At 38.2% G+C, this 21,271-nt stretch overlaps 1 protein-coding gene across 3 annotated transcripts in view; it reads right to left on the bottom strand.

Moving 5' to 3' along the window:
- Nucleotides 1-3,813: 3,813 nt before the first annotated feature.
- sugct (succinyl-CoA:glutarate-CoA transferase) overlaps nucleotides 3,814-21,271 on the bottom strand; it is a 112,656-nt gene continuing 95,198 nt past the window's right edge. For 2 of the 3 annotated variants that reach the window (XM_027148994.2, XM_027148996.2), the window contains one exon: nucleotides 3,814-5,231. In XM_027148994.2, coding sequence (XP_027004795.2) covers nucleotides 5,068-5,231 — 164 coding nt within the window. In that variant the 3' untranslated portion in view covers nucleotides 3,814-5,067. Of the gene's footprint in view, nucleotides 5,232-5,378; nucleotides 5,402-21,271 lie in introns of those variants that run through there. The other variant, XM_027148995.2, reaches the window with a different exon arrangement.

Raw genomic sequence — 21,271 nt, 5'->3', positions numbered from 1 at the left:
CCATGTGGCTTGTGGTGCAAGCTTGTCCAATTGGGACAACTTTAAAAAACTGAGAAACAGTGTAATTTATGTAGCAGAATACAATAAGGTTGGCAGAAGGCCAAAGGTTTGGTGTGCTTCTGCACCGACTACCATGCTACAGTTGCCAGGTGGAAATTTAAGCAGCAAGGTGCTTGAACCTGTCTGGAACATCATGTCAATGAAAAGCCTGTGAAAGATCCTCCTCAAAATTTCCGAGCCATCACCAACAGTTCCTGGTCGCTTTAACTAATGATTTATGTCTCGCTGAGCATGGAAGAAGTCAAAAGATTAACAGAGTTTCTCCAGCAGTCAGCACAGCACAGATGGCTTTCCCATACCAGCTTTCTCTCTCTTCGTCCTATTTTACTCTTTCCGTCTCTTTCTCAGAAACCCTGGGCCTGCTCCAGCTCTGCTTATTTCATCTCTCAGGCAGCCCATCACTCCGGAACCCCTCCATCGTCACAGCAACGGCGTACACACACGCGAATGGAAGTGACGGAAGCATGGGTCAACTCCCATTGGCTAGAGCTGGAGAGATTCAGTGTGGGACGCCGGGAAGGGGCTAATGTCAAGCACAGCTGGCCGGGCTGGATAACCCGTTTCCTTCACCGAACGTGTCAGCGGAACCTGAACTGAAAACAGGAAAGCACTTCCCAGTGCTCTCCCAGGACTTTATATCCATGTGATACAGAGATCACACGCCGAAAACAAGCAAGCAAGGACTTGTAAACATAAACAAAACGTCTCCCGGGCAGCTGATTAGAAGCGGTTATCAAAGTTGCTCACACCTTCCAAACTATTTTCATGGGAGTAATAAGTTTGCTCATAAACTGGACCATATTTAAGCCTTAGATTTGATGCTTGCTTTTCTTTCTCATTCAACCACTTTGGCTGTATCTCAAAAGAGAGCAGTTGAAGGTAAAAGCAGAACCAGGAATTCATCTGCATCACTGGCTCTACTTACACAAGGGTAGATGTAAAACCATTAGGTTTCTGTTGGCAAGACTTGGTAAGTTAACAGTCATTCAGTGACTCTCTCAGCCAATGCTCACATTAGCGAGTAACAAAGCACACCATTCATTTTGTATGCACACAAAAAAATTTCAGCAACAGGAATGACAAAGTACAATTGAAAGCGATTCCAAGGAAATTATGTATGAAACGCTAACGAGCATTTGTTTCTTCACCTCCACTTTTTTCAGTTTAACTCTTTTATATAACCTTTGTATTCTTTAAGCAGAAAAACAATTAGCTTTAAAAAAGACGTTGCAGGAATTGTTATTTATTTGTTGAGTGTACATTGTTAGACTGTTAGAAATCGCTTGCTCTCCTACTGTAATCTGCCTTCAAATCTAAGCACGTAGAAACCCTAGCATGTAACATGTTAATCAAACAGCCAACATACTGTAAACACTGATTAGTTTTATATCATTTGTGCTTCATACATACATGTAGTTATGTATAGTAGCTACAGTATGCTTTATATAGCTACTACCACTTAAGAGAAATTTCGGGACAGGCCACACCCATAGTGAAAAAAATATATTTTTATAACCTTTTGACCACAAACTGCTGTTTTGAATTTTAAGCACAATATTTTACAGCCAGAGTCTGGCACCTTCTGGCACCTTAATTGCCTAATAAAATGACATTAAAGAATCTTAAAGTGTAAAAACATGGATGTATAATGAGTATAAGGAGTATAATGATTTGACCCGAACTTTAACCAGGGTTCTTATTAAAAAGTGATTCCAGTGAAATGATCTGGAACCATCCAAACAGATGACTCTTACAGGAAAACTCCCTTTTTAGCTCTCAAAAGAACACAATTACTTCTCACGGTGTCTAAAAGCGAGACTCGGCCCTTCGGCGCTTTCAACCTGAAGCCTAAACAAGATTCCGCCTAAACCACATGTTAGCAGTAATCAAGTTGCATGTGTGGTAAAAATCACACGACAGTTGCTGGCTGGATTTAAATAAACTTTTTTTGTGTGGCATGTCCTTTATAGTGGTTACGCTCATGATGTTGTCCTGCCGTGACCTGGTCTGTGTTTGACATCAAGTAATTTGTGCAAAACAGACAGGAAAAAAATCAGACGTGAAAAAATATCTGGCAATTACTGACATCCGAAACAACCCTTATTCCCCTGAGGGACTGAATCACTCTACTCTGAGCTACTTCAGTCACTGAACCCCTGAACAAATAAGAGGTTTAGGACCTCGCACCTGTTGACTTCATCGTTGTGAAGTGAAGTCAAACAACGCTCATTCAGTTCATAAACATCTGGATGTAGCGAGAGGGCAAAAGTTAAGACACGTTATCATTTTATTGCATTGACACTTCTTACATAAAAGCTCCATGCTTCAGTCTCTGCAATTCAGTTGTGCAATCAGCTCTGATAAATGCGTTTTTTTCCCTTTCCAGGGTCAGGAATGCCAAAATTGTCAGATTAAAGCAGAGTGCACTCTGTGTGACTTGGAGAAGTATTTTGGTGGTGATGTAGTGGTGTGCAAACTGCATGCTCATTCTCGGATGAAGTGCACACACACACACACACACACACATACACACACACACACAAACACACACACCACAATTTTGCATAAAAACATCCCATTCTAAATCATGACGAATCCCAAAATCATATATAACATATATCCAGAAATAACTCCTGATTTCTTATGGAAAATAAACTGCCAGTGTCAGATGTGGCTCAGGCAGTTAAGGCTCTGGGTTGTTGATTGGGGTTTGAGCTGTTGTTCTATGTAACTTTGTCTCATTTCACTATATACTTCGTCAGATATATATGGTTGAAATGACAATAAAAGGCTTCTTGACTCTTGACTTCTTGAAGCCCCAGCACTGCCAAGCTGCCACTGTTGGGCCCTTGAGCAAGGCCCCTAGTCATCACTGCTCCACAGGTGATGTATCATGGCTGACCCTGTGCTCAGACCCCAACTTCCAAAGTTAGGATATGCAAAGAAAGAATTTCACTGTGCTGTAATGTAGATGTGACAAAATAAAGGCTTCTTCTTCTAGTCATGTGACTTTGCATATATTTAGTGAGGAGGAAAAAATGGAGGAAATATCGCTTGGGAAAATGCATGAAGTGAGGATCATCTGTTCTGCAAAGTGAACTAGACACATAAAATAAATATAGCTTGACTATGCTATGCTTTTTCTTTTTTCCTAACCACCATTAGAGTAACACAAGGCAAATAATTTCTTATAGAAACCACATTATCGTGCTGACATTTTGTCCTCAGCTTCCTAAATAAATTGATGGACAATGAACTGGATTTGATTAGCTGTGATGGAAGCAGATGAATTTGATTTGTTCTCAGGGTCTCACTGGCCGTTTTTCACTGCTGTACTCGCAACAAATCACAGATGGGTTTACACAAAGTGATGCTTTGCCAAAAATATTAAACATGCTTGAAAATATCAATGCTTTGGGCTGAGGAAATTGCATCGCTCAACTGCTCACACTTCATGCTGCTTGGCCGGAGGAAAACCGGGCTAAAATCATTCAGTGTGCACTCAGACTTAATTATTAAACTTGTATATAGTTGGTCAGGGTGTTTAAATTTAACAGATAATTATACTGGAAAATTTTGGACAGTACAATGGAAGCAACATCTAATAATACTTTTTATGGTCAGTGGAAATATGACATTTTTTTCTTCAACATTATTAAGTCAGAAAACATTTCTATTATCTTAAACATTAGCTTAGATTCTGAGTTCTTTGCAACATGATTGGAAATCACTGAAAAAATCCCAGACACAAAATTTATCATTAAAATCATTAAATGTATGAATTTTTAATGAACTGAAGAAATATGCGTTATCAAAATCAACAATACAAATGAATTACAAATGATATAATAGAATGAATTTAGATATCAAGCTAGAAAATGTCCAATTTCCCACCTGACCTGTAGTGTATGGGTGACACTCTGCCAGGCAAAGTAAACTAGTGAACAACGCTTGTGCAAAAAAAGGGTGGAAAAAAAAACCAGGGTACAAATCAAGATACCGTAAGAGCTTCCACTTCAATTTATTTCCCTGAACGTCATTGTGTCGTGTGTTGGTTTATTTTGTACATACCTCTAACAGCATGGTTTTACAGCTATAATAAAATCCCAGTTTGCGTTTTACTTGTATTTTGTAGCCATAGCTACTTCCAGCTAGTTTTAAATAGCTACATTTATCAAGAGATTAAAATAGATCGACAATGGATTTTATTCTCGTCTAACAGTAATCAATATCGCTCTATTTATCCATTTATAACATCGTGAGGTTTTATTAGACACACAAAAAACAAAACATACAAACAAACCATCAGAAACTGTAGTGTCCACGTAATAATTGTCATTAAAGTGTGCGTATTAGGTTAAAAAATAGAACTATTATCACAGTTGTGGTGAAGTCGTGGTGCTTATTCTTAGGTACAACAAAAAGCAGACAAAAAAAACAAACAAAACGAAAATCTAACACGAGGTGTGCCGTATATCGTCTGCCGTAGGGTATTTCCACTCTAGGCTTGGCCTTTAGTCAGAGATTGTGAATTTCTCCCAAATGGTGATGAAATCTCAGCTTGAAATTTTAACAGCCCAAAGAGCTGAGGAATAGATTTTCCATCTTTCCCATTACTGAATGTTTGATTTGAAAGCTTATCCAGCAGGGAGTCTGCATACGTTATTGATCAATAAAACAGGAAGAAGAGTGTGAGGTGATGTGAATGTGAGCGCAGGTCATCGAGCCAGACCGCATTCCACTGGACACGCCAACTGGCAGTCCAGACCCTCCGAGCCTCCTCATGCGTCATTCTGTTGTTATTGTTACATTTGCGGCTTGCTTTCGGGTTGGCTTTTTTGCCCGATTAATTTCAAAAACATAACCAGTGAGTGTGGGAGGTGGAACAATATTTCACCCTTAGTGTCAGGTCTTTGTGCATGTGTGTGTTAAAGAGCAGTGGTGTTTATTCGGTGGCTGTGCGGTTGTACTTTGGGAGGGGACACGATCCTGCCTTGTTCGCTGGCATTAATAAACGCTATTTTGTCCGACGGTCCGTGAAGTCAGCAGCTGGTTGATGACATCATCGCTGTAGCCCAGGATGCCCTTCAGGACCTCGACTGTGTGCTGACCAATCACAGGGGGTGGAGCTGGTTTGTCAAACTCAAAACTGTTGAACCGGACAGCAGGACCTGTAAAAAACAAACAGCTGAACCTGAAACTGATTTAGTAATAATATTTTTTTATTCATAATTATAATTACCATGTATAATATATATTTATCTGTAATGGTCTGGTGTCAGATTCGGGAGGAATTCCCCCACATTGTGTTGTTGGGATTGGCCCGAGATCCACTAACGTCCTGATCAGGATTAAACAGTTACCATGAATGAATGAATGAATGAAACTTTCTCAATCTTTTTGATTAAATACACTCAACACATTCACTTTATTTACTTAAAGTGAAGTGAATAACCACAAGTAATTTTACAGAATGAAATATCCAGGACTAAATATGGTCACACAGGAGTGGACAAAATGACGCAAACCTCAGTAAAAACAATGTTTTATTATCCTGATTCAGAATTTCCCACTCAGGATTCCCCTTGAACTGGACACGTTATTGCTTTTCCCTTCTCTAAAACATCATTTTTAACCTCATCAGTGTTCACAAATCTGAAAAGAAGAAGTCTAAAATGTAGCATGCCCAAGGAATACTGAGGACCAACAAAACAAACCAATGTCCAACATTGATAAAAGGTTCTTTCTGTGTTTAGATTACAATGCTGTCACGGATCCAAATCCATATGTCAGGGATTGGGAAGAGGATGCAAGTGCAGGTATATATTCATTTATAAAATACCTGGGATGTTGGATGTGATAGACTAATGGCTAAGGTGTGGGTCTACCAAGCAGAAGGTTGCAAGTTTAAATCCCAGGTCCACCAAGCTGCCACTGCTGGGCCACTGAGCAAGGCCCTTAACCCTCAGTTGTAAAAAAAAAAAAGAAAAAATAATAAAATGTAAGTTGCTCCGGAAAAGGGTGTAAATGTAAATAGATAAATATCATTAACAAACCAAATTCACGAGATTATACATAACCAAGGTGAAGCACAAAAGTTTGACAAATAAATTACGATCATATTTATGAGTCGAATGCACATAAACATCATCACATAGCCCTAATTAGTAGTGGAAAAATGTATTTTCATTGAGCTCTAAGTTTCCGAGTTGGAGACGTGTCAGTATGAATACATGGTTGAATTAACAGATGAAACATTTTTTATTGATGGTAAATTAATTAATTAATTAATTAATTAATTTTCTACCGCTTATCCGAACTACCTCGGGTCACGGGGGGCCTGTGCCTATCTCAGGCGTCATCGGCCATCGAGGCAGGATACACCCTGGACGGAGTGCCATCCCATCGCAGGGCACACACACACTCTCATTCATTCATTCATTCATTCATTCATTCATTCATTCATTTATTCATTCACTCACTCACTCACTCACTCACTCACTCACTCACTCACTCACTCACTCACTCTCTCACACACACACACACACACACACACACACACACACACACACACACACACACACACACACACACACACACACACACACACACACACACACACACACACACTACGGACAATTTTCCAGAGATGCCAATCAACCTACCATGCATGTCTTTGGACCGGGGGAGGAAACCGGAGTACCCGGAGGAAACCCCCATGGTAAATTCAATTAAATCTTTTATGTCTTCTTGTGTAAGAAACTGACCTCAAACTTGACATTTTTTTCAGTACAATAAAACAAGCTAGTTGCCTGCACAAAATACTATCGCATTGTAGAATTACTAAGAACTCTGCGACGCTTATAATAAATAAGGGAAAAGCGAATAACAAAACACACCTGATACATGATCTTTCTTCATCAGCATTAGTTCATTCAGATCACATGTTTATAATAAACAATTTCTACAGTAAGGGCTAACACAGGTACTGGTTGTACAGACGCTACAGAGAAACAGATCTAAGTATAATTGTCTATACTGTATGTGAGTTTTCAGTGAGGAAACATCTTTGGAGTGTCTCCGGTGTCGGGTAAAGCTGTAACCTTAATTATTTGTTACAGCAACGTTTTCGGGACAGATGAAAATTTTTAACTTACATGTTTTTAATGTAACAAAACTATCGTGTAAATGTTTCATAGCATTCAGCCAACGTCAGTAAGACGGCTTCGCATCTAACGACATTGCAAGTATATAAACGTAAAGGTTTTAGTCTTTACATTTTGTATAGCCTGGTCCAAGGTGCTTGAAAACAGGTGAAAACACCCGCTAAAAATGTCAAGAAATAAAGTTGATAAAAACGGATGCCACTATGCAATCAAAGCGTGTGACTCATTTCCTTGTAGTCATGCTATTGCAATCATTAGGCGGCATTAGCATATACCCGTTTCCATCTTTACTCGCCAAAGCCTCATTAATTTTGCTGAAACTAATTACCAATCCTTTTTCTGACAAAATATCTGAGGGCAGATGCCTGTTCAGTGAACAAACCAAGAGTGAAAGACTTACATTCATAAATCATTTCACGCAATGAAAGGTTGTGACCCCCCCACAGACTGCTTTAATATGCAGAAGAGGCCTTTAGCACTTTATCTCTGCTTTATGTTTTCTGCAATACTCCGATAGGTCAAATGCACCGCAGACTTTACCGGAACTGCACGGATATGCTCTGATGTCTGAACCTTTTTATTCCTTGTGAATGATATGAAGTGGAAGTGTGTTAGTTCTCAGTTACTGAAAATAAGCAAGATAAGAAAAAGCTGTTAGAGATGAAGGAGAAACGTCCCTGCCTCTGTGTCGCTATTTTTAACTGGTTCCTGATGTTCATTTTCAGGCACTGATACAGGAGAAGCTTTGTAAAATTGGCCAGGTGCCATGAAGATAAAATTACCTGCTCACAAGATCCAGAAATGATGATTCCCCAAATAAATTGTGATGTATAGGTAAGAGATACTCAATGTTTACTATAAAGCAGACATGCTCTATACAGTAGTTTTGATACCTTTGTGTCGGAGGCAGTCGTGCAAGGACAACCAGAGCTTCATTGAGGTCCTCAGATCCTTAAACATCACTAAACCATGGATAACGCATTTCATTATGGTGATGTGTTCTAAAGAGGGTTATATAAAGAGTCTGATCATATATTAGGCTCTAAGTTGATGCTTGGCTTGTATAAGCACCATTCATTTTTTTATACAGATGAATTTAAGCCAGCCAGGCGGCATGGAGAGGAGGGTGAGACGCGGTTTAAATAAAAGGCAGAAAAAGGAGGGAACATGCAAAACTCTGAACACGATTGTGTGCGTGTGTGCGGTTTCGCAGCCTCAGCAGTTAGGAGTGATGCCCTAACCACATCCTCCGTTTTCTCCCTCCCTCTCTCTCCTCCCCTGATCCTCGTTCCTCTGCTTCAGCTCACAAGACCGCAGGCCCGTAGCCATCTTCAGCGCCAACATCTGCTTCTCCTCAGCCTTGTACCCTGGCGAGGGAGGGACACGCTCCTCTCTCCTCCACAGGCATGGTTCAAGGGCTTCCTCTCCCTCTTCCGCAACAAAGCCCTCTCTGTCCTCTCCTCCCGTTTCTTGGTAGATACGCTCATAGCTTCTTTTTTCCTCCTTTACTTGCTCATTTTTTTGGGCAATATATCTATAGCCATGTTTACAAACGGGTCAATACGACAGTTATGCAAGGACAAAGGGTCATTTTTAAATACATGCTACGTGTTTGATTACACTTTATATGAAGCGAATATTCACAAACCATTAAAACTGCGCTTTAATTCTTTATAGGTTAGTAATGATTTCATGCCGGATTTTTATTCCAAAACTAAATATGCTATAAATAATTCAGAAATATAATTAAATAAAAAACAAAGCTTTGATAAATTCTTAATTGATAATAGTAAAGATAGTAATACTTAAAATAATTAATTAAAAAGATAGTAATAATTGTTATACAAAGAATCATCTATCAAATACACTGTGAGCAATTTGTTTGAATAATGATTTGAAAAAAGAAAAATTAAGGTTTCCGTCAGAGGGACGAAGTGATAAATTGTCTAACAGTGTCTGAATTTGTAAGGATCTAAATATACACCATAAAACTTATTTAACCGCTATTACATAATAATTGAAAACCTATTAAAACAACTATAATAATTATTAATGCATTAACAATAATTAACATAAGACACTTAACGTCATCATGGAGTAACATTCATACTATGTAAAATAAAAGAATTAAAATCCAGAAGTTCCTTAATTCCAACAATTAATTCCAATAAATGTGAAAAAAAAATAAATAAATAAATAGAAATAAATTATCGGAGTTACAAACACCAAAAATATGGGCATATTACCAAAAAAAAAAAGAATAGAAAAGAAAAGAAATCCCAAGGAGCTTCAGATATAACAACCAACAATGATGCTGATGAGCTTTACAGAATGTGCTACCGAATTTAGATAGAAATTAAATAATAGATAAAGGAATAAATGTAAAGATGTTTTCAGAGATTCAAAAACCCCACAATAAACTTCTGCAGAACTGAGCTAAATGGTTTAAGACTGATATGAACGCTAGCAGCCTGTGGGTTCCTGATTGCATGTAAATATCAGCACCCAAGCATGAAGCTCGTTGGCTTTTCTCCCTGAGTATATGCCGGGAGTGCAGTTTTCCCGCAGTTTCCATAGAGACCTCCTGCGGCAGTCGGTACACCAGCACTTGCTTTTCATTCCTGCACCGAAGGCATATATGAGAATTGATTTGATCTGATGGCTACCGTTGTTTTGTCCAGTGCCTAAAATATGGAAGGTTACTGAGAACAGTCCAACGCTCTTAGTGCCATCAGAGTCCTGAGTGAGTCCTGATGGCTCTGCAATGTTCACCACAAGATGAACATTAATATTAAGGGACAAGAAAGAAAGAAAGAAAGAAAGAAAGAAAGAAAGAAAGAAAGAAAGAAAGAAAGAAACAAAGAAGCACTAAATTACTGGAACATGAGTCTCTTTCTCTGCCCTTTAGATATTTGATGGAGCTGTGATAAAGATATTAAGTGCATCTTTTCTCGCTGGCATAGAGCATAAAGAGGGTGAATTAGAAATGTTGGAGGTTTCAGCTTCGCTGATTGATAATCAAAGAGCAGGTCCAGGGTAACGTATGCTCGGAAATGATTAACCCTCCACAGCATCGTTTGTTTTCTGGAGTGAGTAAGTATACAGCTATCTGTAAGGAATCGTCTCTGGTTCTGCATCGGTGCCATGAAAGAAGAGCGAGAAAAAAAATTTCCAGTCAGAGTGTTACGCCATTGGCTAGAGATGTAAGAGGAAGAACCTCTCGCATGCAATGGAACGGTGACAAGACGGCGGACGAGTTCCTTTCATCTGAAGAAACATTGATGAAAGCTCAGGAATTGGAGTAAATAACATGCGTAATGAACACATTGAGGATACTGTATAGGTTTTACTCACACAGTAATTTGAGCGACTTCCTACGTGGAAACTATTCCTGAAATAAAACAGGATTTGCTTTTAGAGGAAAATGATCAATGTTGTTTATTCTCCATTATTACAGGTGGTTTTTATTCTCCTTACACCACAGGAATTATTCCAGATTGCATCGATGATTCCAGTTTCCAATATCAGCAAAGGGTGCTGTTTTTATTCGTATACATCTGAGAGAAACTTTTACAGCATCAAGTTTATTAACCACTTATGAAGAAATGAATAAACACAACTGAAGGCTGTTACAGGAAAAGTATGTTATGCAAACTAAAATAAATGTTGCGTTATAAGAAGAATAAAACACCTATAATATTGTGGAATAAAAAACATTTGTCATTACTTTATATAAAAATAAATTCTAAAAAAATTATAAAAAAAAGAGACAGACAACTTTTTTCATTTCGATTTACATCGAATGCCCACGAGAACATAATGTATTTTCTCATGTATGGTTCAGAAGCTCTAAACAGACTTAATAAAAACTTAACTTAATAAAAAACAATAACTCATTGTGTAATGCATTCCTGAGATTCTAGCTTTCTTTGAAAACCTGAAGTTACAGCTTTGACCCTGGAGAATCCTCCTGTGATTTTGAAATAAACATCTCTCGAGTTACCCTTTGTCTGAATTAAAAAAAGAAGAAATTCCATCCATCCATCCATCTAACTATCTAGATAGGTAGATAGATAGAGAGAATGAGATAGGAATGAATAAGATGTAGAAATAGAGACAGATGATAAATACAAACAGACAAAAATACCAACAACCTCTGACCAATTAGACTTGAGAATTCAATAGAAATATAGCATTATAGAAATATTCTTAAATGTGACAAAAGAAGCTAAAACATCAGAAATAAGTCAGCTATATTTCTAGCTGAATATCTTCAGGTTCATCCGCCGTACCTCCTGGAATAATTCTACTCACATCCTATCTTTAAAGCTGAGAATTAGGACAGACGTTGCCAGGCCTTGGCTGTGTAAGTAGTGATCTGACTCGTACAGCTAAACACCAGAACACTGACCAACTGGCAGAGCCAATAAAACACCAGCTAGGTTTGCCCTCTACATTACACCAGTACATGACAAACTCCATAACAGCCTGTAGAAATAAAACAAACCAGCATCAGCATAAAACTTGGCTTACTGATGGTTTCGACAGTCTCTGGCTCAATATTACGTTTATAGCCAACATTGTAGCCAGACACATTAAGTTTACAGTTTAACCAGAGACAGGCTTTCCTCTGCCAAGGAAAACTATGCAACTAACATGGATAAAATGGAGAATTTATTAACATCAATCTAATGAGCAAACATTTCCAAAAAGTGATCCATTTTAATTCTGAAATAAATATGAAGCGTTTAATGAATGAAAAGTCATATATAAATATATACCTAAAAAAATGTTCAGCTAGAAGGATGTTAATTTACATTTACAAGGATGAAGTAGAAAAGAATACAAAGCTGAAAGATCATAAAATTCCCAGATAATACCTTATAATTGTAAAATATTCATGTATTCTCTTAAAGGGAATGAAAATAGGAAAATAAAAAGGTGCAAATAATTCTGACACCAGATGAAATATTAATCACACAGAGCTGTTGAATAGGGAAATAGTATTTTTGATAACATACTTGTTTCTATAATATAGAATTAAATCTAAAAATAAATAAATAAATAAATAATAGAAGATGGGAAAAGAAGAGGAACAATGGTTTATTTTGTGAAGAAGAGTCTCTGAAGAGAAGTTTTTTTTACGAAAGGAGTCGCCAATGTCTGAATATTCTATTTATACAGTATTTAGCTTCGTATTAATTTGAAGTAGACACACTCTCCGACAGATTGACATAAAACTCTATCATGTGAATTTAGATTCTGTCTAAATATGTAGTCGAAGTAAAAGGCAAATGGATCGTCGCTTTAAAAAAAAAGGAGGGAAGATTATCCAATCATATAAAATTTGAATAAATCTAACATTTGCAGTTTAAGTCTGTTTAAGTCTATGGTGAGGAGGTTAAAAAATACATGATGAAAAAAAATTACTGTAATCATAAATTGTTTAATATTAAGCTTTTTAATTTTAGCAAAAGAAGTTCAAGTGTAGGCTATACATGAAAGAGCTAATTATAACTTAATGGTTAAAATGTGTCTTTTTCATTAATAAATGATTGTAATTACAGTCAAATTTTCAATAAGGGGAATAAAACACTACAGGACTTCGGCTTACAAGAAAATCAACTGTGCTTTGCATTACACCACCCTGTCGTCGATTATTTCTAAATAACAGCATGGCCGCCGTGTTTAATGCTTAGAAGCAGGCAGTTAAACTTCTTTATATGAGTGAATAGCTATCGGTACTGGTAATTCTTGAAATCAATTTCATTACATGGAAGCGTACAGTACTGTACATCAGGAGTCGTTTAAAGTAATTTTGATTTGAATGACCCACATATACACGGGTTTCTTCACGTCTACTGCTTTTCCTCTGTGCACTGGCTCTTTTCCCAGAGTCAAACTGCAGAAGGAAATAAGAAGGAGCTTTATTCATTATCCCTCCCTACATCCTCACTGACAAGGAAGTCCATCAGCTCAGACCCGACATCTTCACCAGAGGCGTTTGGCATCCACGCAAATGCTGACCTTCTGAATCTCTGTAATCAGCCACCTCGATTCTTTTTAACTGCTTATTTCATCTTTAATGTGCGTGCAAGACAGGAAATGGATCAAAGGTGACGGACATAATGGGGAGATGAGCAAGAAAGAGCAAAAGAAAGGAGGCTTTCAAAAAGTCAACTAAACAGCACTGTTTAGGACGTCGGTGTAACATCGTATTACACGATCAAAGCCGTGGCGTGTTATTTATTTATTTATTTTGTACCAGCTTCCAAGGTAAAGTATGTGTGTAGGTGGTGAGGATTTAAAAAAATTGCAACCAGATGAATTCATTCATGGTATCTGGGAAAGGGTGAGTCAGTTCTGCTGTTCTTTCACAAAGGTTAAAACAAAACTCCATTCATTCGAGCTTGTGTGCTGTGCATAATGACTGATGGAGTGTATGCCAAATTAAGAATAGGGGAAATCAAAGATTTCCAGAAGAGCAAAGTTCAAAGTACTGTTAACATTCCTTTGACGTGGAGAGTCTTTTTCTGTTGTTGTTGTTGCTTGAAGATACATGAAGCATTAATTCTATAGTACTCAGGACTGGTACAATGGAAGCTTTATGAACCATACTGTTCAGGTTAAAGCAATCATACAATACAATCAACCTTACAGTCCTCAGGAATATGAATTATACATTTTATACACCACTATATTGTAGAATGCTTGAATTGGATTTTTTAATAACATGCAGTACATAGGAGCTTGTGTGGCGGCATTACAGGTAAACGGATCAATTGTGTGTAATTGTTAATAAGGTAATTCAGTTCAATTCAATTTATTCGTATAACGCATTTAACAACTGACTTGGCCTCAAAGCAGCTTTACATAAGTACAGAAACAAAATAAAATTATAATGTTTGAAATTAAATGACTATTTATCTCTAACATTTGCAGTGTTGTAATGTAACGGAGTACAAATACTTCGTAACTGTTCTTAAGTAGAAATTTCATGTATCTGTAATTTACTTCGCTATTTGAATTTATGTCAACTTTCACTTTTACTCCACTACATTTCCTAGATAAAATGTATACTTTTACTCTGTTATATTTCCAATAAGCATCTTCGTTACTCGTTACTACAAAATAAAATCAGAAGAAATGTGTGTGACTGCAATAAGGGAGGTTTGGCGAATCACTGCTCCTAGATTGTATTACGCACGTACGCTCTACAGTTAAATGTCACTATTCTTATTACCAGAGTTGATAGCACATACAAAATATTAATGCAATATCAATACTAAATAAAAATAACATTTATTGATTTGGTCTTTGTCTCTCTGAATATTTGTATATTAATGACTGCATTCATTGGACACGCTGTTTGTAGAGAATGCACACATACATGAACTGATTTGATCCAAAACTGGCATCAATACATCATGCATAACATTTTGGTGTCCACTTTTGCCATTTTAAATAATACCATAACTTTTGGCTTACTATGTAGTCAAACAATATATAATATAAAACTCTTCTTGTTTTAAATTCTCACTGAGGGCTAAAACCCCTAAAGATAAAACCCTAGAACCGCCCCTGCTCTTATGCCTACTGAAAACTGAAATTTTACTTTTTACTTTTACTTCAAATACTTACAGTAAGTACATTAAATATCAGAAAATGACTTTTGACACTTAAGTACAGTAAATATCGGATACTTTAAGACTTTTACTTGAGTGATATTCTAAAAGGTGACTTTCACTTCTACCAAAGTCTTTTTCTACTACGATACTTGTACTTTTACTCGAGTATTGCTTTCTACTACTTTATACAACACTGAACATTTGTCACTAATGATCAAGCCTGAGGCAACGGTTACAAGAAAACTCCCTGAGATGATATGAGGAAGAAATCTTATGAGGAACCAGACTCAGAAGTGAACCTTATCCTGATGTGGGTGACACTGAACAGGAAATGGGTTAGGGTTAGGGTTGGGTTATGGGTTAGGGTTGGACACCCTAACCCTGTCCATGTAGATCTATCCCAGCAAAGTGCACCACCAAGCAATGGAACTTCAACCAGGGGGGGATTATTTAGCATTTTTAAATCATTTTCCAGTTGAATCACAAATTACCCCTCTAGTTAGTAAGATTTTCATATCCCTGCTTCTTTTTGTTTTATGCTTTCAGACAGTCTAGTTAGCTCACATGTGTTTCCACTGTTCTTAGACTTGGTTCCACTTAAGTAAGCCTTTATGCACTTGTCTCCAGTTTGCATGTACTTCCTTGTAGTGAATGATAACATTCTTAAGTAAAGTTTTCATGGGAAAGTCTTTAAGACAGAGACTTTGTGGTTTCTCGTCAACAGAAGAAAATGCATTTTTTTTTCGGTCTTATTCAAAAAAAAAAAAAAGAAAAAAAATCTGATGAGGAAGCGATTGTTTATAGCTTCGCAAAACAAGTTTATATAATCTGTAAAACGGGTTAGTTCCAGTTATTACTTGCATAATACTGTTTAGTGCAATTTGTTTTTATCGATGCAACTATAAACAGGACAAAATATGACTTTTCATTCATTAATATATAAATAAATAGAATTGTTTCCAATTTGCTCTAGTATAAAAGGAATAAAATGCTTTAGGATATATATATATATATATATATATATATATATATATATATATATATATATATATATATATATATATAGTTTGGGGTGGTAAAGTCTTTACATTATTATTATTGTTACTACTATTATTAGACCACACCCATTAATGTTTGACTCCATTCTTAAACCCTGTATAATCCTATATTAAGTATATGAGCCTGTGTCTGATGAATAATGCGATGTTCACACAGCGTACAGTGACTCACACAGACAAATCGACCGATGAGGGCGGGATAGCAGATGTGGGTGTGTCCAGTGATGTGAATGTTGAGAAAAGTTAATGCAAATATGGAGCGACTTGGTGCAGCGACTAACAGTAGTAGGGAAGACAATATAGTGCATATGATCTACAAGCAGGGGAACAAGAACACTGTATATATACATACCTACACACACATTGGTGAATTTTATATACAAACACCAAACCTCCCTTCAGAATGTTTCATTTGATTTGGAATGCTAGTTGCACCACCCACTGAATGTGATTACTGTGACAACCAGTACTATGAACATCTACTGGGGACTTTAGAGAACAGTGACTGGAGACTCACTGCATGTGAGGGCAGTGGTGGTTCAAGCGGTTAAGGCTCTGGATTGTTGATTGGAGGATTGGAGTTCAAGCCCCAGCACTGCCAAACTGCCACTGTTGGGCCCTTGATAAAGGCCCTTAACGCTCACTGCTCAAGAGGAGCTGTATCATGGCCGACCTCTGGGCTCTAACCCCAACCTCAAGCTGGGATATGTGAAGAAAGAATTTCACTGTGCTGTAATGTATGTGACCAAATAAATGCTTCTTCTGTATGTGTGAACAGAGTCTAACAGATTTTTGCTGCCATACATAAAATTATATTCAAAACCATCATTAATGCATATTTGTCTCATCATTCATGAGATCACTGGACTAGTGTTCTTATTAGCATTTGAAGAATGGATGTTAAAATTTGACATGAACGTGATGATTCATTGAGGAGTTATAATTTACTAAACCTCTCCTACAGTCAGCAGAACCACTTCAATAAACTGAGAGGCTCAATGAGACTATTTCAAAAAGCAAGATTTCTCCTAATAAAGATGACACATGATAAAAGGAAAGACAGCTATATGAGGACAAGAGGCACATCCACTTTAACCCTGACCAGGATAAAGTACTTACTGAAAACCGGTTGTTTGGGAAGCCGTGGCCTAATGGTTAAAGAGATTGACTCCTAACCCTAAGGTTGTGGGTTCAAGTCTCGGGCCGACAATACCACGACTGAGGTGCCCTTGAGCAAGGCACTGAACCCCCCAACTGCTCCCCAGACACCGCAGCATAAATAGCTGCCCACTGCTCCGGGTGTGTGTTCACGGATGGGTTAAAGGCAGAGAATGAATTCTGAGTATGGGTCACCGTACTTAGCTGTATGTCACGTCACTTATGTCATGTCACTGAGTATACGAGTTTCAGACATAAACATGTTTGACTCAGTGAAAAGCTAATCCTTACATCATAAGCCACATTTTAAAAATGACGTAGTCGTACAATAGTATTACATACTAAAAAGGACCTCACTAAAGAAAATGGAAGTCTTTTTTTATTTTATTTTCTTTTTTTTTATGAATCTCTAACTATTTTCAACAACCCACTTGTTCCATAACAGACCCACGTGACCTGAGACAGAGGGGCGATCTAGTGACGCTCTAGATCCTGAATGAGTGACGTGAGTATGAGTCAGACAGAAGAGGAAAAAAAAAGAAGGAAAAAAAAAAAAAACACTCATCTGTCAGTTCACATGACATCCTGACACATGTTAGGGGACAGCACATGGGGTTGTCCTCCACCCAAGAGCCTGTCCTCTCACATCTTTTCTCTGTCTAATGAAATTTCCCCTGTATCAAACCTTTCCAAACTCTAATTGTTCCCCAGTGCTGTAACGAGAACTCCATTCTGAGTGGACATGCTGTGCTGTATTTAGGTTAAGGATGACGACACTTTCCTGATATCGCAGTGAACACCTGGTTTGACAGCTCTAGTGATGAGCAGGATGTCTAAACATGTTGGGAATTAAGAAAATGAGGATTAATGTGGATGACATAATGCTCAATGAACCTGTTTGTAACCTCATGAATGACCAAATACTCCAGATTGGAAAATTTAATAATCTACTCCAAGTAAATGCACTGGTGTAATGCTGAGTCTCATGATTTGGTTGCCTGGAAAGTGACTAGGCTAAGAAGCTAGCAACTATATCATGTAATGAATTGCTAAAGAATACAGATCAATACGAATATTTAGGGCTTTTCATACTGCTGTATTATCGTATTATCGTAATTCTAAACCCGGTTTGTAACCCGGGATAGAACTACATTTATAATTAGTCAATTAGTCACATCACTACTTTTCACCAGGGTTATGAAACGCCACACCAAAGCAGGGTTCGGACAGCTTTTGTGGTAATCATGCATTGCTGTGCCAAACGTGTACAGTGGTAAACATAGTGTGCAGTGCTAAAGTGTTACGACTAGATGCTTAGCAACAGACACCCAATCGGAACCTGACCCTTTAGTATTAATGCAGTATTTGAGGATGAGAGGAAGAAAAAAAACAACAAAATGTCAACTGGAACGGAGTTACGGTCAGAAAGGTCTGTTCAGCACAGGCTGGATGGCACAGACTGGAAGCTGGCTATTAAGAAACTCCTGGCCATCTAAGCAATACATTTACTCACTCTCACTCACTCATTCTCTACCGCTTATCCGAACTACCTCAGGTCACGGGGAGCCTGTGCCTATCCCAGGCGTCATCGGGCATCAAGGCAGGATACACCCTGGACGGAGTGCCAACCCATCGCAGGGCACACACACTCTCATTCACTCACACACTCCGGACAATTTTCCAGAGATGCCAATCAACCTACCATACATGTCTTTGGACCGGGGGAGGAAACTGGAGTACCCGGAGGAAACCCCCGAGGCACGGGGAGAACATGCAAACTCCACACACAAGCCACCGTGCCCCCGCAATATATTTAAAGAGGCCAAAAAAAGGTTTGAACGCTGTGAAAGATAAACGTCTGCTTGTGTTCTGAATGACAGAGCTGTCGTTTTTTTTTATCTTCGACCCAAAGTCTTAAAAGTTGTTGATGACGCAACAAAAAAGATTATCTGGTGAAAAAACTGTGCTAAATTAAATATGTGGACCAGATGATCCGCTGTGGCAACCTCGAACAAGGAGCAGCCGAAAAAACAACTACAACAACATGTTGGTGGGGCAAATATCCAAATAAGAAGGTTAAGCCAGGGTTTAGGAATGTATACTGTGAAACAGCAGATTATGAAGAGCCAGGATCAAATTGTTAACCACAGGTAAAGTATGAAAGAATGTTAAACCCAGAAAGAATGTTAAACTTTTGAACATCACTCATCGTGAACTGATTTGAGTGTGAGAGCCGTAATGAAACGAGTTTTTCATGAAGCCCGTTGCATTTGTGACCGTAACACATCAGTGCTGAATGTTTTGCCTTGCCATCTTAAGAAGGAACCACAGTGTGCAGATTTTTATTTCCACTGTAAGATGGCAGCCATGTACTGTACCAGGTGAGTTTTATGGTGACTTTGCTCTCCAGTTTATTTTCCTCAAATTGGTCAGGATTTCCATCTATCCGTGAGCTCCTGAATTTTGAAAAGATCTGCTGTCCCTGAATGTAAATTAATCCATCTATTAAAATTGGTGCAGAAGTTGGTGGAATTTGGAACAAGTAGCACACATTTATGCCCAATTGAAATATAATAATAATAATAATAATAATGATGATGATGATGATGATGATGCAATGGTGGCTCAACTGGTTAAGGCTCTGGGTTGTTGATCGGAGGATCAGGGCCCAAGCTGCCACTGCTGGGCCCTTGAGCAAGGCCCTCAACCCTCCCTGATCCATGGGCGCTGTATCATAGCTGCCCTGCACTCTGACCGAAACCTCTGAAGTTGGGGTATGTGAAGAAAACAATTCCACTGTGCTGTAATGTATATGTGGCGATAATAAAGGCTTCTATGCCCCGTTCTATTCTATAATAGTTTTTTTTTTTTTAACTGAATGGCTGATTTAACTGCTTTTCTGTTTAACTTCATCCTTATATAAAAGTAGTGCCAGATTTACAAAATGTACTGTATTTCCATACAAAACAGCAGAATCTAAATCCTGGGCTTACAAATCACTAACATGCCATTAATCCTGACAGATGGATAAGCATAACCTGTGCACAAGCATATGAGAGTTCCTGGAGAATTCATGGCTCAGCACAGGATGTTCTAGCTGAATAGGAAAAACTCCATTACTATAGAACACATCAATCCTGATGGTTAAAGCAGAGAAATCGCTCAACAAAGAGCAAATTTTGTCTGAATAGTTCAGTAGTATGAATGCATGTAATAAAATAAAATAAAATAAAAAAATGAAGTATTCATCAACTCAAAGAGGAGGAATCACATTCTCAAACGTGGCTTGCGTCTGAAATATCCTTTCTTTTTTTTCCCTTTTCGTTTTAAACCCTCAAAAGCAGAAGCGCTAATTCAGGTTCAACCAAAAACGCTCTCAAGAGAGGATTCATAGCATTATTTTGGAAGTAATTAGGAAGAATGCAATTAAAACAAAAAAGAATAAAGAAAACGAGCCACAGCACGTCTCTATTTTATGCAACTGTAAAAATATCACGGCACAAACATTCCCATCACTGTAGCCATAGAACTTCAGATTTTAGAGCTCAAGTTAATGGTCAGGCTTCACAGTGCCCGGAAACCCAGCTAACAAGGTGCTTCTGCCAAGGCTCTTTTGTTTAAATAAAGGGGTTTATTTTGGGAAATGCCTCACAATGAGCTGTTTTGCACGCTCACTAAAGAGGCAGCATTCCATAATCAATGGCACAAAAACACCTCTAAAGTGCATGTAGGAAAATAATCAACTTCAGGGTAACAGTCACTTGAGTTGACCTTGATTATCTTTTTATTTGTATATAACTGCACAACCCCCAGGGTTTCATTACTTGCCTAATATAATTACTAATTTGTGGTTAGCACGTTCGGCTCACACCTCCAGGGTTGGGGGTTCGATTCCCGCCTCCGCCTCGTGTGTGTGTGGAGTTTGCATGTTCTCCCCGTGCCTCGGGGGTTTCCTCCGGGTACTCCGGTTTCCTCCCCCGATTCAAAGACATGCATGGTAGGTTGATTGGCATCTCTGGAAAATTGTCCGTAGTGAGTGAGTGTGTGAGTGAATGAGAGTGTGTGTGCCCTGTGATGGGTTGGCACTCCGTCCAGGGTGTATCCTGCTTTGATGCCCGATGACGCCTGAGATAGGCACAGGCTCCCCGTGACCCGAGAAGTTCGGATAAGCGGTAGAAAATGACTGAATGAATTACTAATT

Source organism: Tachysurus fulvidraco, chromosome 3 (genome assembly GCF_022655615.1).
Source record: "Tachysurus fulvidraco isolate hzauxx_2018 chromosome 3, HZAU_PFXX_2.0, whole genome shotgun sequence".
NCBI classification, from domain to species: Eukaryota; Metazoa; Chordata; class Actinopteri; order Siluriformes; family Bagridae; genus Tachysurus; species Tachysurus fulvidraco.
The sequence above is the reverse complement of the archived record's forward strand: the minus strand, read 5'-3'. Positions and strand labels throughout refer to the sequence as shown.